Here is a 25,864-nt window from a genome sequence, read left to right on the forward strand (position 1 = left end):
CCCCAGGGCCCTTTAGCCTCCTGACTGTACAGACCCAGGACCCTATATCCCTAGGGCCCCTATCAAGTCCCCTATAGCCCCAGAGCCCTATAGCCCCAGGGCCCTTTAGCCTCCTGACCCTTAGGGCCCCTCTCAAATCCCCTATAGCCCCAGGGTCCCTATAGCCCTATAACCCCCGAGCCCCTCTAACTCCTGCTGTGGCCTCGCTCCATATACCCCCCCCCATCTCCCTTATGGCCCTTAAAGCCCCCCCTGCCCACAGCCCCTACAGCTCTGCCCCCCACGGCCCCTATAGCCCCTATAGGTGCTATACGCACTCCCCCCCCCCCCAAAAAAAAAAGGGGGCGCAGGCGGGGTCACACGCCAAGGGCCGGCCGGTCCGTTTATGAAGCATCAAATATACAGTCTCTTATATACAGGGCCCGGCGCGGGCGCATGCGGGCCCGGACGCCTGGATCCCCCCCCTCACCCCCACCCAACGCGCGGTCGCTGGGTGCCCCCCCACCCCCACCCCCACCCTTAAGGGGGGGAGGGGACCCAGGCATCCGGGGTGGGAGAGGGGACACGGGGGGGTGGGGGAGGGGGACACGGATTAAAGTGCCATGTGACATTCAGCCTGAGCCGGGGGGGGGGGGAGGAGGGGGGGGGGCTATCCTCAACGCCAGACCCCCAAGATGGCGGAGGGGGGGGGAACCCAGATATCTGGGTGCCCCCCTGCACCCCGCGGGGGTGAGGCGCGAGCAGCCAAAACACGAGCCACGTGCAGGGTTTTTGGGGGGGGGGGGGAGAAAAAAAAAAGGGGGGGGGTGTTTACAAAAAGAACCAGCATGCCGGCGCCGTTCCATCGCTGCCATGAGTTGTGTCCGTCCTCTGCTGGGGCGGGGCAGGGCGGGGCAAGGGGCGGGGTCAGACCACGGTGCTGATGCGATTCCCCCCCTTAGGTTTGGGGGGGCCCTGACCGGTTTGGGCCAGGGGGGAGGTGGGGCCGGCGGGGGAATGGGGGCTGAGGGGGGTGTGGGGTGAAGGGGGGGGCAGAGGGGGGTAAGAAGGGTGGGGGGGGATGGGCGAGTGGGGGGGAGGGTGATGATGGTGATGATGATGATGATGGTGATGGGGTGGGGGGGCTGCTCCGCCGCCGCCGCCGCCCCCTCCTCGAAGGGCCCCCCCGCTTGGGCCCCCCCCTCCGAAAACAAAGTGCTTGGCGGGGGCGGGGGCGGGGGGCGGGGGAGGGTGGTGGTGCGGGGGAGGGGCGGGGGGGTAAGGGTGGGGCAGCCCGTGGTGGGGGGGCGCGGGGCTATAGAGGGGGAGGGGGGAGAGGGGTTGACGGGGGGGGCCGGGAGGGGCACCCCCTCTTTTGCCGGGTCGGTGGAGGGTGTAATGGGGGTGCGGCGGGGGGAACCCCCCGCCGGGGGGGCCGTGCTGTTGCGGGGGGGCCGACAGCGGGGGTTGGGGGCCTCCGTGGAAACGGGGGGGGGCTCCGGCGGCGATGGCGGGTAAGGGCGGGGGCGGGGCGGGGCGAGCGGGAGGGGGGGGTTGTTGGGGGTAAGGGGGTGGCGGCGGGGGGCCGGGGCCCCCCCCCACCGCTGGCGTCCCCCCGGCTCCGTGACAATATTGGGCGTGTAACGCCTGGAGCTTGGAGGGAGCCTCGGGGGCCGGGGGGGGGCCGGGGGGGGGGTGATGATGATGGGAGGAGGAAGCCGAGGATGAGGAGGCCGAGGCCGAAGCGGGGCCTCCTGCTCCGCTGGCGGGACCGGGGGGCCCTTTCCCCCGGCGGCTCCCGAAGAGGGACCCCAAAAAGGAGGAGGAATTGGAGACGGGGCGGGGGGGGGGTTTGTAGCCTTCAGGGGCTCCCCCCGGCCCCCCCGGTGGCCCCCGCGCCTGGGGCCGGGGGCTGCTGATGATGGAACCCTGCGGGAGGGGGCGGGGTCAGGCCGGTGGCGGGCCACGCCCCTGCTGCCAGCAGGCCACGCCCCCTCCCACCAGGCACTCGTCCCATTGGTGGGGAAAGCCTGGCACCTAGGGTCCCTGGGGCTAGCCCCGCCCTCTCCCTGGTTAGGGCCCGCCCCCTACAGTCAGCCCCGCCCTCACCCTGGACAAGCCCCGCCCCCTAGAGTCAGCCCCGCTCTTACCCTGGGCAATCTCCACCCCCTAGAGTCAGCCCCACCCTCACCCTGGTCAAGCCCCGCCCCCTAGAGTCAGCCCCACCCACACCCTGGAGAAGCCCCGCCCCCTAGAGTCAGCCCCGCCCTCACCCTGGACAAGCCCCGCCTCCTAGAGTCAGCCCCGCCCTCACCCTGGACAATCCCTGCCCCCCTGGAGCTAGCCCCGCCCCTGCACTGGGAAAGCCCTGCCCCTTGGCACCAGCCTCCCCCCCCATTGGTGGATAAGGCCAGCCACCAAGGGATGGGCCCCACCCCTGGACCAGATCACGTGACATTAGTGAACTAGCCCCGCCTCCCAGCTCTAGCTTCTCCCCATTGGTGGATGGGCCCCAGGTCCTGCAACCAAGCCCCGCCCCTTCCCTCAGATGGCCCCACCCCCTCACACAAGTCCCTCCCCAATTGCCAGAGAAGGGCTAACCATGGGGAAAGCCCCGCCCCTTCCCTGGGCAAGCCCCGCCCCCTTGGCCCCAACCACGCCCCCTGGTGGACAAACCCCTCCCCTGCTTGCCCAAGCCCTGCCCCTCACACAAGCCCCGCCCCTCACACAAGCCCCACCCCCTTCCCCAAGAGCAGAGGGGGGCACTAGGAACCCGGGGGGCGGGGATTGAGTGGGCGGGGCTTTTAAGGGGTGGGGCTTTTTAAGGGGCGGGGCCTGGTGCTGTCACTCACCTCGATGGTGCTGTCGAGGGACCCCACGCTGTTGCGCCGGCCCCGCTTGCCTGGGGGGGGGGACACAGTTGGGGGGGGGGCATCGGGGGGGGGGTCCCCCTGGTGTGACCCCAGGGGAACCCAGTGCCCCCCCAAACCTCGCTGTCCCCCCCCCGGGACCTTAGCGCCCCCCCAGAGCACCCCAACAGCCCCCCAGGGACCCTAACTGCCCCCCCCCCAAGGGTCCCCAAATGCCCCCCCAGGGAACCCCAACCCCCCCCAGAGGCCTCCAACCCCTCCCCAGGGGACCACAACCACCCTCAGGGGGACCCCAAAACCCCTCAGGGGACTCCAACCACCCCCAGGGGACCCCAAATGCCTCCTAGGGGACCCCAAATACTCTCCCAGGGGACCCTAAGCCCCCCAGGGGACCCCAACGCCCACCCAGGGGACCCCAAATGCCCTCCCAGGGGACCCTAAGCCCCCCAGGAGACCCCGAAACCCCCCCAGGAGACCCCAACCCCCCCCCAGGGTACCTCAGCGTCCCCCCCACAGGAGCCTATCTGCCTCCTAGGGCACCCCAAATGCCTGCCAGGGGACCCCAAATGCCCTCCCAGGGGACCCTAAGCCCCCCAGGGGACCCCGAAAGCACCCCCAGGGGACCCCAAATGCCATTCCAGGGGACCCTAAGCCCCCCAGGGGACCCCGAAACCCCCCCAGGGGACCCCAAATGCTCTCCCAGGGGACCCTAAGCCCCCCAGGGGATCCCAAAGCCCCCCCAGGGGACCCCAAATGCCCTCCCAGGGGACCCTAAGCCCCCCGGGGGACCCCGAAAGCGCCCCCAGGGGACCCCAAATGCCCTCCCAGGGGACCCTAAGCCCCCCAGGGGATCCCAAAGCCCCCCCAGGGGACCCCAAATGCCCTTCCAGGGGACCCTAAGCCCCCCAGGGGATCCCAAAGCCCCCCCAGGGGACCCCAAATGCCCTTCCAGGGGACCCTAAGCCCCCCAGGGGACCCCAAAACCCCCCCAGGGGACCCCGCCCCCCCCTCCCGGGTGCTCCCCCAGTCTCACCGCTGTCGGAGAGGTCCCGCAGGGAGCTGCTGAGGGCGCTGCGCTTGAGCCCCTCGCCCGCCCCGAACGCCTCCTCCAGGCTGCTGCGGCTGAGGCCGTTAAGGGCCTCGCGGGGGGGTCCCCCCCCCCGGGTCCCCGACACCCCCTTCTGCTTCTCCAGCTCCGCTGTGCGGGGGGGGGACACAGGGCGGCTTCAGTCATCCCAGTGCCACCCCCCCAGCATTCCCAGTCCCCATCGAAATGCCTCCATTGACCATCTCAGGGGCCATCCCAGTGCTCCCAGTGCTCCCCCTGACCATCCCAGTGCTCCCAGTGCTCCCCCTGACCATCCCAGTGCTCCCAGTGCCCCTCTCCGACCATCCCAGTGTACCCAGAGCCAGCCTCAGTGCCCCGGTGCCTATCCCAGTGCCCCGCATACCCGTCCCAGTGTCCCCAGTGCCTGTCCCAGTGCCCCTAATTCCCATCCAAGTGTTCCCAGTGCCTCTCCCATTGCCCCCAGTGCCCATCCCAGTGCTCCCAGTGCCTACGGTACCTGTTCCAGTGTCCCCAGTCCACACCCAAGTGGCCCCAGAGACTGTCCCAGTGCCCATCCAAGTGCTCCCAGTGCTCCCAGTACCCCCAGTGGCCCCATTCTCCACCCAAGTGACCCCAGGGACTCTCCCAGTGCCCATCCAAGTGCTTCCAGTGCTCCCAGTACCCCCAGTGGCCCCATTCCTCAACCAGTTGACCCCAGGGACTGTCCCAGTACCCATCCAAGTGCTCCCAGTGCTCCCAGTACCCCATTTTCCACCCAAGTGCCCCCAATGCCCCCCTCCCACTTCCAATCCAAGCGCTCCCAGTGCTCCCAGTGCCCATCCCAGTATCTCAGTGCCCATCCCAGTACCCCAGTACCCATCCCACTGCTCCCAGCATCCACCCCCATACCCCTCCTCCCCTCCCAGCACCCCTCCCACTACCCCCACTGCCCAACCCCAGTGCTCCCAGCGCCCCTCCCAGTACTCCCAGCGCCCCTCCCAGTGCTCCCAGTGCCCCCGCTCACCCTCCACGCGGTACTTCTCCATCTCCTGCACCTCGGCCACGGATTCGCGGAGGTCGCTGGCGAAGCGCAGCCGGTCCTGCGGGCTCGGGGCGTTGAAGACGATGAGGACCTTCCTCTCCCCTCCCGGCGCCGCCGACAGCAGCTTGATCCCAAACTGGTAATCTGGGGGGAGGGGAGGTCAGAGGTCACGGGGTCAGAGGTCATGGGGTTCAGGGGGACCCGGGGGCCAGGGGAGGAGGTATCGCACAGGAGGTGCGGTGGGGTAGGGGAGCATCCTATGGGGGATGCTATGGGATATACTATAGGGGACATCATGGGACGTTCTATAGGGGACACCGTGGGACATCCTATGGAGGACACCATGGGACAACCCATAGGGGACACCATGGGACATCCTATGGGGGACACCATGGAAAAATCCATAGGGGACACCATGGGACATCCTATGGAGGACACCATGGGACAACCCATAGGGGACACCATGGCACATCCTATGGGGGGACACCATGGTGTGGGGAACATCCCATGGGGGACACTGTGGGACATTCTATAGGGGACACCATGGGACATCTTATGGGGGACACCATGAGACATCCCAGGGGGGACACTATGGGACATTCTATAGGGGACACTATGGGACATTCTATAGGGGACACCATGGGACATTCCATGGGGGACACTGCAGTTATGTTCTATAGGGGACACCATGGGACATTCCACAGAGGACACCATGGGACATTCTATAGGGGACACCATGGGACATCTTATGGGGGACACCATGGGGCAGAGGAGCACCCCATGGGGAACACCAAGGGACATTCCACGGGGGACACTGTGGGACATTCTATAGGGGACACCATGGGACATCCAATGGGGGACACCATGGGACATTCTATGAGGGACACTCTGCGGTGGACCCCATGGAGCAAAGGGTCATCTGGTGGTGGACCCTGTGGGACGTAGGGGCAGGGGAGCATCCCACGGAGGTGCTGTGGGGCAGGGGGCCGTGCCGTGGGGTGCCGTGGGGCGCCGTGGGGCGCCGTGGGGCTCACAGGCGTTCTGGAAGAGCTGCATGTGCATCTCAACGAGGGGGAAGCTCTGGCGGAAGCTGTAGGTCACCAGGATCTTCTTCTTCTGGAAGATCTTCGTCACCTGTCGGGGCCACCAGGTCACCGGGAACCCCTTGACACCCCACGGGTGACCCCCACCCCAGGGACACCCCCAGCGTCGGGCTCACCACCAGCAGGTCGTTGAAGAGGAAGACCTCGCGCTGGTGCAGCCCCAGGCGTTGGGGCCGGTTGGGGTCGGGGACCTCGTAGAGCTGGCAGCAGCACACCAGACGTCGGTGGGGCAGGGACAGCACCTGGGGACAGGGAGGGGCTCAGCATCGGGGCGGGGCCTCGGTGGGACACACCCACCCACCCTCCAGGCCCGCCCCTTGGTGGTGATGGCAGCTTTGACCTTGGTCTGTCCCATCCCTGGGGTCACTTAGAGCATCCCCCCATAGGGTCACCTCCAATATCCCCCACTGCATCACCTAGAACATCCCCCATTGGTCACCTTGGACTTCTCCCATAGCGTCACCTAGAACATCCCCCATTGGTCACCTTGGACTTCTCCCATAGCGTCACCTAGAACATCCCCCATTGGCCACCTTGGACTTCTCCCATAGGGTCACCTAGAACATCCCCCATTGGTCACCTTGGACTTCTCCCATAGCGTCACCTAGAACATCCCCCATTGGTCACCTAGAGCATCCTTCATAGGTCACCTAGAACATCCTCCATAGGTCACCTAGAGCATCCTTCCATAGGGTCACCTAGAGCATCCTCCATAGGTCACCTAGAACATCCTCCATAGGTCACCTAGAGCATCCTTCCATAGGGTCACCTAAAGCATCCTCCATAGGGTCACCTAGAACATCCCCCATAGGTCACCTAGAACATCCTCCATAGGGTCACCTAAAGCATCCTCCATAGGGTCACCTAGAGCATCCCCCATAGGTCACCTAGAACCCGTCCCATCGCTCGGGTGAACCCACCGGCTTCTTGCCGACGATCATGCGCTCGACGGCCTGGACCTGGGAGACGTGGTCATCGTTGGTGCGCAGCTCCCGGCTCTGGATGCGCTGGTAGATGCCCACCAGCATGTCCCGGGGGATGTCCTCCCCGTTGTCCACCCCTGCGCGACACCCGGGTCCCCGCTCTAGAACCCACGTTCAGAAGCAGGGGGTGGGGACATCCCGGGGGGGGGAACAAGATGGAACCACCATCCTCACCTCGGAGGTTCTTGATGAAGTCCTCCAGCTTCATCTTGCGTTCGGCCTTGACGCTCGGGCTGTACATGTCGGTGTTGAGGAGGATGATGGCGAAGGCCAGGATGAAGATGGTGTCCGGGTTGCGGAACTGGCGCAGCAGGGCCGCGTTACACACGCAGTAGCGTTGGCTGCGGGGTGGACAATCCCCACGGCCCATGGGGTCAGGGTGCCCCACGGCCATCCCCACGCGGCCGGGATGGCCTCTGCACCCCACTGCGGTCCCAACGCGGTCCAGGCCCCCTTGGGTGTGGGGCACCACCTCTAATGTTCTCCTAGTCCATGGGGTCACCTAGAACATCACCTGGTCCCATGTGGGCCACCACCCCTGATGTCCCCCTGCTTGGTCCATGGGGTCACCTAGAACATCACCTGGTCCCATGTGGGCCACCACCCCAATGTCCCCCTGCTTAGTCCATGGGGTCACCTAGAACATCACCCCATGGCACGTGGGCCACCACCCCTAGTGTCTCCCTCTTGATCCCCAGGGTCACCTAGAACATCACCCCATGGTGACCACGCAACCGCGTGCCGCGGCTCGGTGGCCTTCCTGGTGCCAGCAGAGATGGGTTGGGGACAGGGACCCGTCACCGTCCCTCACCTGAAGGCCTCGATCAAACGCTCGACCTTCTGGGCCTCCCCCTGCACCCGAATATGGGACTGGAACTTGCGCAGGGCCTCATCCAGCTCCATCCCCGAGAAGTCCATCTCGTCCACCACGCAGCTGCAAGAGATCCCCAGAGATGACCTCGGTCCTGGGGTGCCACCACCCCCCCCCAACCCAACCCCCCTGAAATCCCACCCCATCCCGGCGCGTCTCCTTACTCGAGGACGTCGCGGTTGAACTGCTTTTGGCGATTGCCGAGGAACTCGCCGATCATCTGCCGGCTCAAGCCCTTCCTCTCCAGGATGAAGTGGGCCACCCCCACCGGGGTGTCCGAGAGGAAGCCCCTCTCGATCAGGTACTGGATCCCCTTCTCCGGTTTCCTACAAAAGTTGGGGGGGGGGGGACACGGGGTCACCCCGACTGCCGTAGAGTTCGGCGTTTCATCCTGGCTATAGGGTGACCTAGAACGGCACCTTCTGGCTATAGGGTGAGTTTGTCGTGGTTATGGAGTCGCCTAAACGTCACCTTGGTTTGGCTGTGGGGTCACCTAGGATGACAACCTATAGGGTCACCTAGAACGTCATCGTGTCTTGACTGCTGGGTCACCCAGAACATCGCCACGGCCATGCTATAGGGCTATCTAGAACGTCATCACGTTCTTCTATAGGACCACCTAAACCATCACCCTGTTCTTTCTATAGGACCAAGAAGGTCACCCTGTCCTTTCCACAGGGCCACCAAGAAGGTCACCCTGTCCTTTCTATAGGGCCACTGAGGTCACCATGTCCTTTCCATACGACCAAGAAGGTCACCCTGTCCTTGCTATAGGACCACCAAGAAGGTCACCTTGTCCTTTCTATAGGGCCACCAAGGTCATCCTGTCCTTGCTATAGGATCATCTAGAACATCACCCCATCTTCACCACAGGGCCACCAAGACCACCACCCTACCCCTCCCATAGGGTCACCGAAAACGCCACACGGTCCCGCTATAGGGTCGCCAGACCCCATCCCACCTCCGACACGGGACCGCCGCCCCCCCCATTTCCCGCCACGCCCCCCCATTTCCCACCACGCCCCCCCCCCCCCGCCCCCTCACTTGTTGAAGAGGTTGAGGCCGATGCGGTACTGCCGGCGTTGCACCACGTCGTTGTTGAGCGCCGGCGAATCCCAACTCTGCCGCGGTTCCCGTTGATAGGTCACTTTACCGGAAGGTCCGGAAGGACCGGGAGGTTGCGGGGGGGCGGCGGGAGGTGGGGGGGGCGGCGGGGGGGGGCGACGGAGACTGTCGCGAGATGAAGAACCCGAGGAACAGTTGAGAGTTTCGTTGGAGTTGGAGCTGCTCCCCAAACTTTCGTTGTCCCCCTCCGAACCTTCCTCGGCGGCGGGGGGTGGGGGGGGGCCGGTGGGGGGAACTGGGGGGGTTTCGGGATGGAAACAACGATGGGGGGGGCCGGGACGAGGCAAGGTGCCCCCCCCGGTTCCTTCGGCTTCGTAGGGACCCCCCCGGTTGAGGGAACCGCGGTCGGAGCGGTCGCTGAGGTCGGCCGAGCTGTCGCTGGGGGGTTCGACCGTCAGTAACGGGGGGTGCCCCCCCCCGCCCCCGCCCCCGCCCCCCCGCCCTCGGCACTCCAGGCAGGGGGGGCCGCGACGAGGGGGTTCCTCGGGTCCCCCCCACCTTTCGGTTGGGCCGGGGGGGTTGGCGGGAGGAGGAGGAGGAGGTGGCGGGGGAGCGGGGGGAGGTGGGGGACCCCCCGTTTCGGGGGGGGGTTCGGGACTGGGGGGTCGCTCGGGGGAACGGGGGGAACCGGGGAGCCCCTCGTCCAGGTAGAGGGTGACGTCACTGGTGGAGGTGGCGGCGCTGTCACCCGCGGGGGGGGGAGGGGCTCCGGGGGGGACCCCCCGGCCGCCCCCCAGCGCCTCGTCGATGGAGGCAGCCAGGGACTTCACCTGCGGGGACCGACACCCCCCCCGTCAGCCCCCCCGCCGCCATCGTCACCCCCCCGGTGACCCCCGTGACCCCCTGCCCCAGCTCCTCGTGACCCCCGTGACCCCCATGGCCCCCAGCTCCTGTGAACCCCCTTGTCCCCTGCGACCCCCCCACGTCACCTGTGACCCCCGAGACCCCCATGGCCCCTGTGAGCCCCCCCATGGCCCTGTGACCCCCATGACCCTGTGACCTCCCACGGCCATGTGACCTCCGTGACCCTATGGCCCCCGTGACCCCCATGACTCCCATGACCCTGTGACCTCCCATGGTCCCTGTGACCCCCATGACCCCTGTGACCCCTATGATCCCTGTGACCTCCCACAGCCATGTGACCCCCATGACCCTGTGACCCCCATGACCCCCATGGCCCCTGTGACCCCTATGACCCCTGTGACCTCCCACAGCCATGTGACCCCCATGACCCTGTGACCCCCATGACCCCCATGGCCCCTGTGACCTCCATGACCCTGTGACCTCCCACAGCCCTGTGACCCCCAGAACCCTGTGACCCCCATGACCCTGTGACCTCCCATGGTCCCTGTGACCCCCAGAACCCTGTGACCCCCATGACCCTGTGACCTCCCATGGTCCCTGTGACCCCCAGAACCCTGTGACCCCCATGACCCCTGTGACCCCCATGGTCCCTGTGACCCCCATGACCCCCGTGACCTCCCACGGCCCTGTAACCCCCGTGACCCCCATGACCTCCCACGGCCCTGTGACCCCCATGACCCCCATGACCTCCCACGGCCCTGTGACCCCCATGACCCCCATGACCCCCCCGACCCCCGTGACCCCCCCGACCCCCCCCGACCCCTACCTGCTGCGCGAAGGCCTCCTCCAGGTCGGCGCCACCGGGCCCGAAGTCGGCTGAGGCCGAGAGCTGCCGGGGGGGGCTGCCGGCGCCCCCCGCCCCACCCCCTCCCCCGCCCCCTTCAGCGGGACCCCCTCCCCCATCCAAACCAGCCCGACAAGACCCCCCGTAACGGGGCGCCCTTCGGGGTCCCCCCAAAACCCCCTCGTCCAGCGAGGCGGGTTTCCCTTGGAAATAAGGGGGGGGGGGCGGGGGGGGGCCGGGGGCGGGGGCGGGGGGGCCGCGGTCGTATTCCTCGAAGGAAAACTGGAGGCGGAGGCCGGGGAGGGCCAGGCGCCGGGCGCGGCCCCCCTCGCTGCGCAGCCGCTCGAACTTCTGCGCCATGCGGTAGCGGCGGAAGGCGGCCTGGATGGTGCGGGCGGCGCGGCGGGTGCGGAAGTAACCCCCGTATTTGCGCTCCAGCATCTCCACCTGGGGGGGGGGGGCAGGGGTGGGGATGGGGACATGGGGACATGGGGACATGGGGGCATGGATGGGGACGGGGATGGGGACAGGGATGGGGACATGGGGATGGGGACAGGGATGGGGACATGGGGACATGGGGACGGGGATGGGGGCAGGGATGGGGACATGGGGATGGGGACGGGGATGGGGACATGGGGACATGGGGACATGGGGACATGGGGACAGGGATGGGGACATGGGGACATGGGGATGGGGACGGGGATGGGGACATGGGGACATGGGGACATGGGGACATGGGGACAGGGATGGGGACATGGGGATGGGGACAGGGATGGGGACATGGGGACATGGGGGCATGGATGGGGACATGGGGACGGGGACAGGGATGGGGACATGGGGACATGGGGATAGGGAGAGGAATGGGGACATGGGGACATGGATGGGGACATGGGGACATGGGGACAGGGATGGGGACAGGGATGGGGACATGGGGACGGGGATGGGGACGTGGGGACAGGGACGGGGACATGGGAATGGGGATGGGGACATGGGGATGGGGACGTGGGGATGGGGACGTGGGGATGGGGACGTGGGGATGGGGACATGGATGGGGACGTGGGGATGGGGACGTGGGGATGGGGACAGGGATGGGGACGTGGAGACATGGATGGGGACATGGGGATGGGGACAGGGATGAGGAGATGGGGACGTAGGGATGGGGACAGGGATGGGGACAGGGATGGGGACGTGGGGATGGGGACATGGGGACGGGGATGGGGACATGGGGATGGGGACATGGATGGGGACATGGATGGGGACGTGGGGATGGGGACAGGGATGAGGAGATGGGGACATGGGGATGGGGACAGGGATGGGGACAGGGATGGGGACGGGGATGGGGACAGGGATGGGGACGTGGGGACGTGGGGATAGGGAGAGGGATGGGGACATGGGGACATGGGGACATGGGGACATGGGGATGGGGATATGGATGGGGACAGGGATGGGGACATGGGGACATGGATGGGGACACGGGGATGGGGACACGAACAGGGACACGGGGACACACCAGAGGTGGACACGGGGACAGACGGGGGACAGGGAGGGGACAGGGCAGGAGAAGGAACCAGGTGAGGCAACACCCGGGGAAATGGGGTTGGCACCAGGGTGGGGACACGGTGGCCTCGCGCAGGGACAGTGACCATCGCACGGGGACAGTGACCATCATACGTGTCTGGTGACCATCACATGTGGCTGGGGACCATCACATGGGGCTGGGGACCATCACACGTGGGTGATGACCATCACACGTGGTTGGTGACCATCACACGGGGCTGGGGACCATTACACATGGGTTGGTGACCATCACACGTGGCTGGGGACCATGACATGTGGCCTGGGACGATCACATGTGGCTGGGGACCATCACACGTGGGTTGGTGACCATGACACGTGGCCTTGGACCATCACATGTGGTTGGTGACCATCACATGGGGCTGGTGACCATCACACGTGGGTTGGTGACCATCACACGTGGCCTGGGACCATCGCATGTGGCTGGGGACCATCACACGTGGGTTGGTGACCATCACACGTGGCCTGGGACCATCGCATGTGGCTGGGGACCATCACACGTGGGTTGGTGACCATCACACGTGGCCTGGGACCATCGCATGCGGCTGGGAACCATCATATGTGGGTTGGTGACCATCACACGTGGCCTGGGACCATCGCATGCGGCTGGGGACCATCACACGTGGGTTGGTGACCATCACACATGGTTGGTGACCATCACATGTGGTTGGTGACCATCACATGGGGCTGGTGACCATCACACATGGGTTGGTGACCATCACACGGGGCTGGGGACCATCACACGCTTGTTGGTGACCATCACACGTGGGTTGGTGACCATCACATGTGGCTGGTGACCATCACACATGGGTTGGTGACCATCACACGGGGCTGGTGACCATCACACGTGGCCAGGGACCGTCACACAGGGCTGGGGACCCTCCCAGGGGGGTGTCAGGGGGTGTCCCCGGTGTCCCCGAGGTACCTTCTTGTCCTGCAGGTCGGTGGAGAGCTCGTAGCTGTCGCTCAGAGTCTTCGGCCTCTTGCTCTCCTCCTCCTCCTCCTGCTTGCGCAGGGCCACGCTGGCGGGCTGGGGCGGCAGCCGGGGCCAGGCCAAGCCTGGGGACCCCCCCCCGGGGCACCCCCCGGACCCCCCCGGTCCCTGGGGGGCCGGTTGGGGGAGGCCACGATACGGGGGGGGTCGCCCGGGGCTGTCGGGCACCGGCCCCCCCCCCTCGCTGCCCGGCGCCTCGCCGTCCACGCTGCGGGGACACCGTGTCACCCCCTCGTCAGGACCCCCCCGAATCCCACCCCGAGACCCCCCCAAACCCCTCCGAGATCCTCCTGAGACCCCCCGAGACATGGGGACACGGGCATGGGGACATGGGGACACAGGGACATGGGGACACAGGGACATGGGGACACATGGACATGGGACACAAGGACATGGGACACACGGACACAGGGACACGGGGACATGGGACACAAGGACATGGGACACACGGACACAGGGACACGGGGACATGGGGACACACGGACACGGGGACACACAGACACGGGGACACACAGACACGGGGACACCCGGACATGGGACACAAGGACATGGGGACACATGGACACACAGACACGGGACACACGGACATGGGGACACATGGACATGGGACACCCGGACATGGGACACCCGGACATGGGACACACGGACATGGGACACACGGACATGTGGACACAGGGACATGGGGACACACGGACACACGGACACGGGACACACGGACATGGGGACACACGGACATGGGACACCTGGACATGGGACACACGGACATGGGGACACACGGACATGGGACACATGGACATGGGACACACGGACACGGGGACACGGGACACACGGACATGGGACACACGGACATGGGACACCCGGACATGGGCACACACAGACACGGGGACACACGGACACACGGACATGGGACACACGGACATGGGGACACATGGACACACGGACACGGGACACACGGACATGGGGACGCCCGGACATGGGACACACGGACACAGGACACACGGACATGGGGACACGGGGACATGGGACACACGGACACGGGACACACGGACACGGGGACACACGGACATGGGACACACGGACACGGGACACACGGACACGGGGACACACGGACATGGGACACACGGACACAGGGACACACGGACATGGGGACACGGGGACATGGGACACACGGACACAGGACACACGGACATGGGGACACGGGGACATGGGACACACGGACACGGGACACACGGACACGGGGACACACGGACACGGGGACACATGGACATGGGGACACATGGACACACGGACACAGGACACACGGACACGGGGACACCCGGACACAGGCCCCCCCCCCCCCGCCAGCCCCAGGGTGCCCGCCCCTCCCCCCTCCGGGCACCCAGGGAAGGGGGGGGAGGGGCAGGGTGGGGTCCCCCAAAAATCCAGGGGGGTCCGGGGGGGGGGGGGGGGTCAATGGTGATGAAGGAGGGTCCCGCGTGGGGGGAGGGGGTGTAAAAGGGTTCGGGGGGAGGGGAGGGGGAGGTCTCGCGTGGGGGGGGGGGGGGTCGCGGGTGGGGGGGGGGTCCCCCCGACTCACCCGTGCAGCAGGCGCTGCCGGAGCGGCCCCCGCCGCCGGTCGGCGGTGCACTGCAGGCACCACATCACGGGGGGGGGGCGTGGGGAGGGGGGGCACCCCCCTGCCCCCCACCCCACGGGGGACACGCACCCCCCCCCCCCCCACGGGTGGGTGGGGGGTTTTAAAGGTGTAGGGGGAGGGGGTGGCTACCTCCGCAGCAGCACCCAAGGCCCGGTCGACCGGTGGAGGGGGGGGGGGTGGGGGTGGTGGGGAGGAGCCGGAGGAGCGACCCCCCCTCTCCCCCACCGCACCCCTCCCCCACCTCACCCCTCCCCCCCTCCCGCGTGGGGGGGGGGGAGTCTGGGTCCCCTTGGGGGGGTGGGAGGGGTTTTGGGGGGGTGGGGGGGGAGGGTGGATGCCTGGGTCCCTCTGAGATGTAAGGGGGAGGGGGGTCTTGCCCCTCCCCGCCCCCCCAAAAAAACTGGGGGGGGGCGGGGAGCCCGGATGGGGGAGGGGCTGCCCCCCAATATTTGGGGGGGGGGATATTTGAGGGGGGGGATGCCTGGGGGGGGTCACCTGAGATGGGGGGTGTTGCCCCCCCCTCAAGTGGGGTGGGGTGTTGCCCCCCTCCCCCCCTTTCTGACGCCGGGGGGTCCCCAATGGGGGTCCTGGGGGGGGAGGGGGGGCAGTGGGCGCGCCTGGCCCCAGGCGCATGCGCAGAGCGCTCCCCCCCCCCCCGCCCCGCGGGATGGCGGTTGCCATGGAGACGCGGCGGGCGGGGGCGGGGCCGGCGGGTTGCCAGGGGCTGCTGTTACCATGGCGACACGGCGGGGGATGGAGGCGGGGGGGGTGTTTGGGGGGGGGGGTCCCCGGCGCTAGCCCCGCCCCCTACCACCACGTCACCGCCCTCTCCCCAAAATAGCCCGAGGAGGCGCCATGATGGAGGCGTCGCCATGGCAACAGCCCCCTCCCCCTCCCTCCCCCATACGGCGCCTATAGGTCCCTGGGGAACCTATAAGGGTCCCTATAGGTCCCTAGGGGCCCCTATAGAACCCTGGGGTCCATATGGCCCTGGGATGTATAAGGACCTCTATAGGCCCCCAGGGATCTATAAGGGCCTCCATAGGTCCCCCAGGGACCTACAAGGGCCCCTATAGGTCCCTGGGGTCCATACAGCCCCTATAGATCCCTGGGGATCCATATGGCCCCTATAGGTCTACGGGGATCCATACGGTCCCTGTGGGTCCTTGGGGAGCTACGAGGACCCCCTATACATCCCCTAGGTCCGTGTGACCCCTATAGGTGCCTGGCAACCCATACAGTTCCTACATATAGGAGCCATACAGCCCCCAGGGAACCCATACAGTCCCTATATATAGGAGCCATACAGCCCCCAGGGCACCCATACAGTCCCTATATGTCCCTGGGGGCCATATGGCCCCTACAATACCCATAAGATCTCTAAAACCCCTCTACAGCCCAGGGGTCTATATGACTCTATACTGTCCCGGGGCGGGGGGGAGTCAGTACAGCCCCTATACCACCTGCAAGGGGTCTGTGCAACCTATATGACACCCGGGGGGGGTCCACAGGGCCCCTATAGCACCCAGAGGGCCCCCACAGCACGTGACAAGGTCCATACAGCCCCTATACTGCCCTGTGGGGCTCTGTGCAGCCCATATAGCACCCTATGGCCCCTATAGTGCATCATAGGGCTCTGAGCAGCCTATAGAGCACCTTTACTGCCCTGTGGGACTCCATGCAGACCATATAGCACCTATATTGCCGCGCGGGGCTCCATGCAGACCCATATAGCACCTATACTGCCCTGCAGGGCTCCATGCAGACCATATAGCACCTATATTGCCCTGCAGGGCTCCATGCAGACCATATAGCACCTATACTGCCCCGTGGGGTTCTGTATAGCTCATATAGCACCATGTGGCCCCTATACCGCCTCACAGGCCTCTGAGCAGCCTATAGAGCACCTGGGGGGGGGTCCATATGGCCCCTATAGGCGGGGGGGGGGGCTCTTACCTGTGGGTGGGGGGAGGTTGGAGCGGCCGAGAGGACCCGCGGGTGGCACCTATGGGGGGGGGGGGGCACGGACAGACGGACGATGGACGGACGGACGTATGGATGGGGGGGGACGTATGGACGGGGGGGGACGTATGGATGGGGGGGACGTATGGACGGGGGGGATGTCTACTGCTCCCTACGGCGGGGCGGACGGGCGGGGGGGAGAAAGAGGAGAGAAAACACGAGTCAAGAACCGGGGGGGGGGATGGGACGGACACACGGACACGGGGGGGGGGGGGGGACACGAGTGGGGGTGGGGGGAACACACGAGTGGGGGAGGGGGGGGCCAGCGGGATCCAGCGGATCCCCAAGGATTTGGGGGAGGATCGGGCCCCTGGCGGCGGGTCCAGGCCCTCCTGCACCCCCCCCCCCAACCCCCACCCTGGGGGGGGACCCCCATGCACGGTGTTGCACGGTGTTGCACACCCATGCATGGTGTTACACACCCATGCATGAGGTTGCACGGTGTTGCACACCAATGCATGGGCTTGCCCGGTGTTGCCCGGTGTTGCACACCCATGCACGGTGTTGCACGGTGTTGCACACTCATGCACAGCGTTGCACACTCGTGCATGGTGTTGCACACCCATGAACGGTGTTGCACACCCATGCATGAGGTTGCACGGCGTTGCACACCAATGCATGGGCTTGCCCGGTGTTGCCCGGTGTTGCACACCCATGCACGGTGTTGCACGGTGTTGCACACTCATGCACGGCGTTGCACACTCGTGCATGGTGTTGCACACCCATGCACGGTGTTGCACACCCATGCATGAGGTTGCACGGCGTTGCACACCAACGCATGGGGCTTGCCCGGTGTTGCCCGGTGTTGCACACCCATGCCCGGTGTTGCCCGGTGTTGCCCGGTGTTGCACGGCATTGCACACCCATGCCCGGTGTTGCACACCCATGCACAGTGTTGCCCGGTGTTGCACGGCGTTGCACACCCATGCACAGTGTTGCACGGTGTTGCACAGCATTGCACACCCATGCCCGGTGTTGCCCGGTGTTGCCCGGTGTGGCCCGGCGTTGCACACCCATGCCCGGTGTTGCCCGGTGTTGCCCGGCGTGGCCCGGCATTGCACACCCACGCACGCCCTTGCACGCCCCGTCCCGGCGGCGCACCCCCCGCCGCGGCGGCGTCACCCCGTGTCACCCGCCCTCGTGCACCCTCGCACGGCAGGGCCGGACCCCCCCAACCCCCCAGATCTCGGGGGGGGGGGTGTGGAAGCGGGGGGGGGCTCCCACGGGTCCCCGTTGCCACGGCGACGCTTCCCCCCCCCCCATGCTGTCACGCCTCCCCCGGCGCTGTCATCGCTGTCACCCGCCGCCCGCGCCGTCGCCTGGCAACCGCCCCGCGTGCGCCCGCCGCCCCGGCAACGCGCACCCCCGGCCGGGGGACCCGGGCGTGGCCAGCCCCCCCCCCCCCCCGCACCCGTCGCGACGTGACGGGGCCCGTCGCGAGACAATGGGTTTTATCGTGACATCTCGGCCCCGTCGCAATACGACAGGGCCCGTCACGACATGTCGGTCCCGTCGCAATATGTCGGCCTTGTTGTGACACATCAGCCCTATTGCAACGAGCCGGCTCCTGTCGCGATAGGTCAGCCTGTTGCAATATGTCGGCCTCGTTGTGACACATCAGCCTATTGCAATGGGCCAGGTCCTGTCGTGACAGGTCGGCCTGTTGCAATATGTTGGCTTTGTCGGTACACGTCAGCCCTATTGCAGCGAGCTGGATCCTGTCGTGATAGGTTGGCTCGTTGCAATAGGTCAGCCTTGTCATGACACATCAGCCCTATTGCAACAGGCCGGGTCCCACCACGACAGGTTGGCCGCATCGCAATACACGAGCCTTGTCGTGACGCCTCAGGCCTATCGCAACCAGCTGCATCCTGTCGCGACATGTCAGCCCCAGTGCGATATGTTGGCCTCCTTGAGACACATCAGCCCGATTGCAACAGGCCGGGTCCTGTCGTGACAGGCCAGCCCCGTTGCAATACGGAGGCCTCGTCGTGACATGCCGGGTCCGTCGCGACATGCCGGGTCTACCAGACATGCCGCTCCCCTCACGACACGCCGGCCCCGTCGCGACACGCTTGACAACAGCCCCCCCCACCCCCCACCCCAGGGAGCGGACCCAGGCGTCCGGGGGGGGGGGGTGGGGATGGGGTGGGGGTGGGGGAGGGGCAGCGGGGGTGGGGTCAAAGGGCGTGGGGGGGAGGGGCGGTACTGACCTCACTGTCCTCGAGCTGTCCCGGTCCGACCTGGGGGGGGGGAGAAGGGGGGAGGGGAGGGGGGAGGTCAGGGAGCAGCACGGCCCCCTCCCCCCCCCAAAAAAAAGGGACCCACCGATGTAACGAGTTCTGTCCGGCCTCAGCCCACTCCAAAGGGGGGGGGTGTGTGTGTCCCTTTTTTGGGGGGGAGGGTGAGGGATGGGGGAGGGGGTGGGAGTGGGGGGAGGGGGTGCGCGGGGGGGGTCCTTACTTGCGCTGGAGGGTGGTGGCGGGGCTGGTGCTGGCGCTGGTGCTGTGTCCTCCCCCCCCGGGACTGGAGCTGCGGGAGGGGCCCCGGCTGAGCGGTCCCCGCCCCCAATCCCGCTCCCAATCCCGTTGGGAAGCGCCGCAACGCTCCCGGGAACACGGAGCGGGATACGAGCCTTCCCGGTCCAGACAAGTCGGATAACGACCATCGCGGCCCCGGTATTGCAGCTCTCGTTCCACGTGGCTCTGGTATGGCCCGTCCCGGTCCATACGGCTCGTATACTGCCCATCCCGATCCATACGGCTTGTATACGGCCCATCCCGATCCGTATGGCTCGGATATTGCCCATCCCGATCCGTACGGCTGGGATATTGCCCGTCCCGATCCGTACGGCTCGTATATTGCCCGTCTCGGTCCGTATGGCTCGTATATTGCCCATCACGGTCCGTATGGCTGGTATATTGCCCGTCGCGGTCCGTATGGCTGGGATATTGCCCGTCGCGGTCCATACGGCTGGGATATTGCCCGTCGCGATCCGTATGGCTGGAATATTGCCCGTCGCGGTCCAAATGGGGCTGATACTGGAGATCCCGCTCCAAGCAGCCGTGATACTGCCCGTCTCGGTCCATACGACCCGTATACTGCCCGTCCCGCTCCGTACGGCTCGTATATTGCCCATCCCGCTCCGTACGAGCCTGGTAAGGTCTGTCGCGGTCTTTACGGCTCTGGTAGGACCTATCGTGATCGGGACGGTTGGGATACGGCCCGTCGCGGTCCGTTAACGCCTCGTATTGCCCGTCGCGATCCATATGTGCTGCGTAGGGTCTATCCCGGTCCGTACGTCCGGCGTATTGCCCGTCGCGATCCAAATGTTCCTGGTACTGCCCGTCGCGATCCAGATGTTCCTGGTATTGCCCGTCGCGATCCAGGTGGGGCTGGTATTGCCCGTCGCGATCCGTACGGCTGGTATATTGCCCGTCGCGATCTACGTGCCCCTGGTAGGGGAGGTCCCGGTCCGTATGGGGCGGGTATTGCCCGTCGCGGTCCGTATGGGGCGCGTAGGGGAGGTCGGGGTCGGGGTATTGCCCCTCCGGGTCCAGGTGGTTTTGGTATTGACCGTCGGGGTCCGCGTGGCCCTGGGAGGGGGGTATATGGGGCTGGCACCGGGGGCCTGGGCTATATGGTCCTGGGGACGTATGGATCTGGGCTGGCCCCATAGCTCCGGAACCCCTGACTTGGTCTATATGGCCCTAGGACACCGCTGACCCAGCCCATATGGCCCTGAGACCCCTGTCCTGGTCTATATGGCCCCGGCACCCCTGAGCTGGTCTATATGGCCCTGGGACCCCCCCAACCTGGCACGTATAGCCCTGAGCTCCCTGTCCTGGACTATATGGCCCTGAGAACCCCCTGACCCAACCCATACGGCCCTAAGACCACTGATCTGGTCTATATGGCCCTGAGACCCCCCTGACCCAACCTATATGGCCCTAAGATCCCTGATCTGGTCTATATGGCCCTAGGTCACCCCTCACCCAGCCCATATGGCCCTGAGCTCCCTGTCCTGGTCTATATGGCCCTGAGAACCCCCTGACACAGCCCATATGGCCCTGACCTCCCTGTTCTGGTCTATATGGCTCCGGGACCCCTGATCTGATCTATATGCCCTGGGACCCCCCCAACCTGGCACGTATAGCCCTGAGCTCCCTGTCCTGGACTATACGGTCCTGAGACCCCCCTGACCTGGTCCATATGGCCCTGGGACCCCTGACCTGGTCTATATGGCCCCAGAACCCCCTGACCTGGCCCATATGGCCCTGGGACCCCTGACCTGGTCTATATGCCCCTGGGACCCCCCTGACCTGGCCCATATGGTCCTGGGAAGCCCCTCTGACCTAATCTATATGGCTCTGGGACCCCCATGAACTCCCCATATGGCCCTAGGACCCCTGACCTGGTCTATACGGCCCTAGGACCCTCATGAACTGCCCATATAGCCCTGGGACCTCTGACCTGATCTATATGGTGTTGGGACCCCCTGACCTGGCCCATATGGCCCTGGGACCCCCCTGAACTGCCCATATGGCCCTGGGACACCCCCCCCAGTGCCACCAGCCCCAGTCCATACCCTCCCTGGGACCCCCAGCCCAGCCCCTATAGCCCCAATAGAGGGTCCTGGTCCGTATTTCCCCTATAGCTCCCCCCCCCCAGTCTCTATACGCCCCAATACGGGGGTCCCCTGATCCGTAGCCCCCCCATAAGCCCCCATCACCTCCACGGGCCCTGCACCCCCAAAAACGGGGTCCCCACTCCATACCCCCCCTCCCCACCCCCCTGCACCCCCAATATCGGGGTCCTCGCTCCATGACCCCCCCAAAACCCCCAGGTAGGGTCCCTGCACCCCCAAAACCGGGGTCCCCATTCCATGACCCCCCAAAACCCCCATGCCCAGCCCCTGCACCCCCAAAACCAGGGTCCTCACTCTATACCCCCCTCCCCACCCCCTGAACCCCCAATATGGGGGTCCTCACTCCATGACCCCCCCAAAACCCCCATGCCCAGCCCCTGCACCCCCAAAACCAGGGTCCTCCCTCCATACCCCCCTCCTTCCCCCCCTGCACCCCCAATATCGGGCTCCCCACTCCATGACCCCCCTCCCCACCCCTCGCACCCCCAAAACCGGGGTCCCCACTCCACGACCCCCCCAAAACCCCCTGCCCAGCCCCTGCACCCCCAAAACCAGGGTCCTCGCTCCATGACCCCCTCATGACCCCCCCAAAACCCCCATGTAGGGTCCCTGCACCCCCAAAACCGGCGTCCTCGCTCCATACCCCCCTCCCCACCCCCCTGCACCCCCAATATCGGGCTCCCCACTCCACGACCCCCCTCCACACCCCCCTGCACCCCCAAACCCCGCTCCCCACTCCACGACCCCCTTCCCCACCCCCTCAACCCCCAAACTCGGGGTCCCTACTCCATGTCCCCCCCCCCCAAAACAAGGGGGGGGCTCTGCTCCATGCCCCCCCCCCCAACTCCCCCATACCCCCCCCCCCTCCACCCCCAAACCCGGGGTCCTCGCTCCATAACCCCCCTCCCCACCCTCCCCGAACCCCCAATATGGGGGTGTCGTGTCCCTCCCCCCCCCCCCCAAATCCCACCTGGTGGCGGGGGGGGGCGGGTGCCCCCCCCCTCTGCCGTAGGTGCCGGTTCTCCCGGGCCAGGCGCTGGAGCTGCCCCTCCAGCTGCGCGATACGGCGGCGTTGGGAAGCCAGGAGATGTCGTTGAGTCGCGATAATCCGATTCAATTCCAAGAGGTATTCGACAGCTCGATCGGGGGGGTCGGAACCCCCCGGGGGGCCCCGCCGCCCCCCGCGCCCTCCATGCCCCGGGGAGGGAGGGGGAAGAGGGGGGGGGTCAGGGATGGGGGAGGGGGTCCCTATGTGGGGGAGGGGGCGCTAATGGGGGGTAAAATGAGGGGGGGGGGAGGGTCAGGGATGGGGGTCCGGCATGCGGGGGGGGGTGTCTTAAAATGGGGGGGGGGTTTGTCGTAAAATGGGGGGGGTGTCGTAAAATGGGGGGGTGTTTTAAAATGATGGGGGGGGTCCTAAGGCGGGGGGGGGGGGTCCTAAGATGGAGGGGGGGGTCCTAAGATTGGGGGGGGGTCCTAAGATGGAGGAGGGGGTCCTAAGATTGGGGGGGGGGTCCTAAGATGGAGGAGGGGGTCCTAAGATTGGGGGGGGTCCTAAGATGGGGGAGTCCTAAGATGGAGGGGGGGTCCCCTAAGATGAGGGGGGGGTCCTAAAATGGGGGGGGGGGTGTCCTAAAATGGCGGGGGGGGCCTAATGTGGGGGGCGCTGGGCTGGGGGCTCCGGCAGCCCTGAGGGTGTGTGGGGGGGGGCGGATGGGGGGGGGCCCTAAATTTGGGGGGGTGGGTGTTGGTGGTGTCCGGGATGAGGGGGGGGCCCCCCCAAATGTGATGGAAAGGGGAGGAGGGGGGGAGGGGGGGTGCCCCGGCCGGGTGGCGGGGGCGGGAAAAGGGGGGGGGGTGGGGGGGCGGCTCGGGGGGGGCCCGATCCGGGCGCGGAGCTCGGAGGGAGGAGGCGAATCGGGTGGGGGCGGGGCGGAGGGCGGGGCCTCAGGCGGGCGGGAGGCGGGGCGCCCCTCCCCTCTCCCCCCCGCCTTGAACCACCCCCTCCCTCCCGCCCCCCAAAGTGCCCCCCCCTTGTGCGTCCCCCATTGTGCCCCCCGTGTCCCCCCCCCTTGTGTTCCCCCCTTCCTTGGTGCCCCCCTCTCTTGTGTCCCCCCCTTGTGTTCCCCCCCCGTGTCCCCCTCTTGTGTTCCCCCCTCCCTTGGTGCCCCCCCAATTGGTACCTCCCCTTGTGTGCCCCCCCATTGGTCCCCCCTTGTGCCCCCCCCTTGTGTGCCCCCCCCATTGGTCCCCCCTTGTGCCCCCCCTTGTGTGCCCCCCCCTTGGTGCCCTCCACATTGTGTCCCCCCTTGTGCGTCCCCCCCCTTGGTGCCCCCCCTTGTGCTCCCCTCTTGTGTTCCCCCCTCCCTTGGTGCCCCCCCCCATTGATGCCCCCCACTTGTGTGTCCCCCCCATTGGTGCCCCCCCCTTGGTGCCCCCCATATTGTGCCCCCCCCTTGTGTGCCCACTCCTTTGTGCCCCCCCCTTGCGCCTCCCCCCTGTGTCCCCCCCTTGTGTGTCCCCCCCTTGTGTGTCCCCCCCCCCCCCTTGGTGCCCCCCCCCGGCGATGCTGGAGGCAGCAGCCCAGGCTCTGCGGTCGCCACGGCAACGGGTCACAAATAACTCCGGCGCTGATTGGGGTTCGCCCGCCGCACGGGGAGGGACCCCCGCACCCCCCCCCCCGCACCCCCTATAGCCGGACCTATAGCCCCCATACGGCCCCCCCCAGCGCTCCCTACATAACCTTCTATAGGCCCTGGGGGTGTCCTTATAGCCCCCATATAGCCCTAGGGGGTCTCTGTGACCCCCCCCCACGGCCCCATGGGGATCCATATGGCCCCTATATAGGTCCAGCGGGTCCCTATGGCACCCATACAGCCCCCATGTAGCCCTAGGGGGTCTTGATGGGCCTCGTATAGCCCCACAGGACTTCGTATGGCCCCTATATAGCCCCCAGGGGCCTGCTATAGCCCCCACACAACACCTATTTAGCCCCAGGGTGTCCCTATGGCCTCCCTATAGAACCCAGGGGCTGCTATAGCCCCCATACAACACCCATGCAGCCCCAGGGGGTCCCTATGGCCTCCCTATAGAACCCAGGGGGCTGCTATAGCCCCCATACAACACCCATGCAGCCCCAGGGGGTCCCTATGGCCTCCCTACAGCCCCTACAGAGCCCCAGGGAGCCACTATGGCCTCCCTATAGAGCCCCAGGGGGCCACTATAGCCCTCTTCTGATACCTATATAGCCCCAGGGGGTCCCTATGGCCTCCCTATAGAGCCCCAGGGGGCCACTATAGCCCCCTTCTGATACCTATAGAGCCCCAGGGGGCCACTATAGCCCACATATGACACCTATAGAGCCCCAGGGGGCCACTATAGCCACCTTCTGACACCTATAGAGCCCCAGGGGGCCACTATAGCCCACATATGACACCTATAGAGCCCCAGGGGCCACTATAGCCACCTTCTGACACCTATAGAGCCCCAGGGGGCCACTATAGCCCACATATGACACCTATAGAGCCCCAGAGGGTCCCTATGCCTCCCTACATGGCCCCACGGGGCTCGCTACAGCCCCTATAGAGCCCCAGCGGCTCCCACCAGGCCCCATACATCCCCACAGCGCTCCATACGGCCCCCATATAACCCCAGGGGGTCCCTATAGCCCCCAAACAGCCCCCCCCCAGGGAACCATATGGTACCTGGAGGGGTCACGCAGCCCCATGGGGGTCTATATAGCCCCTATATATATATATAAGGGCCCTTATAAGCCTAGCGAGGTCCATATGGCCCTATAGGGGACACGTAAGGACAGGAGGGCGGGAATCAAAATCCTTTATTATATCGTCACCAAAATCCACAGAAATGACATAAAATGGGGTCTGGGGGTGGGGGGGATCATATAGGATCCAGGGGGGGCCCTCATAGAGCCCAGTAAAAGCCACAGCATGATTCTACCTATAGCGGGGCGGGGGGTCCCAAGCATAGCGGGGAGGGGGGGCACCTATAGGTACCCCGGCGTCCGTGGGGGGGGTCACTGCTCGTTAGGGTTAGGGTGGCGTCGGGGTACTTGGTGAGGTCAAAGGTCAACACCTTGCTGATGACGCAGTCGCCTTGCTGTATAGGGGATATAGGGGACATAGAGGATATAGGGGACATAGGGGATATAGGGGAAGGGGGTAAATCCCAGCCCTTTGCCCCCCCCCGGGCAGTTAACTGGCACCCGGGGGGGGGGTTTACCCCCCTCCCCATTTAAACTTCTATATATATATACCCCCCCGGGGGCATTTATGTATGTGCGAGGGGGAGGGGACATTC

At 66.2% G+C, this 25,864-nt stretch overlaps 1 protein-coding gene across 1 annotated transcript; it reads right to left on the bottom strand.

The window, feature by feature from the left end:
• Window positions 1–906: 906 nt before the first annotated feature.
• Window positions 907–25,705, bottom strand: LOC142074294 (IQ motif and SEC7 domain-containing protein 1-like). Its single transcript, XM_075134869.1, has 19 exons — window positions 25,561–25,705; window positions 22,515–22,792; window positions 19,360–20,492; window positions 19,110–19,139; window positions 13,170–13,446; window positions 10,913–11,116; window positions 10,652–10,714; window positions 8,941–9,791; window positions 8,061–8,222; window positions 7,837–7,959; window positions 7,200–7,366; window positions 6,963–7,102; window positions 6,159–6,284; window positions 5,974–6,073; window positions 4,922–5,083; window positions 3,883–4,047; window positions 2,832–2,881; window positions 1,625–1,908; window positions 907–1,003 (listed from the first exon to the last, which is right to left on the bottom strand). Exons 1-19 carry the CDS (start codon window positions 25,703–25,705, stop codon window positions 907–909), a joined length of 4,557 nt encoding a protein of 1,518 aa, XP_074990970.1.
• Between the last annotated feature and the right edge of the window lie 159 nt (window positions 25,706–25,864).

This window comes from Calonectris borealis, chromosome 34 (genome assembly GCF_964195595.1).
Source record: "Calonectris borealis chromosome 34, bCalBor7.hap1.2, whole genome shotgun sequence".
In the NCBI taxonomy this organism is placed as follows: Eukaryota; Metazoa; Chordata; class Aves; order Procellariiformes; family Procellariidae; genus Calonectris; species Calonectris borealis.

Bases quoted from the DNA above. Each gene is read 5' to 3' on its own strand.
- LOC142074294 (XM_075134869.1), bottom strand. From the start codon at position 25,705: ATGTCCCCTATATCCTCTATGTCCCCTATATCCCCTATACAGCAAGGC. The intron at 7,367-7,836 runs GTGAGGGACGGT...TCCACCCCGCAG, and splicing joins CGTTTGATCGAGGCCTTCAG to CCAACGCTACTGCGTGTGTA. The intron at 6,285-6,962 runs GTGGGTTCACCC...CCCTGTCCCCAG, and splicing joins TGATCGTCGGCAAGAAGCCG to GTGCTGTCCCTGCCCCACCG.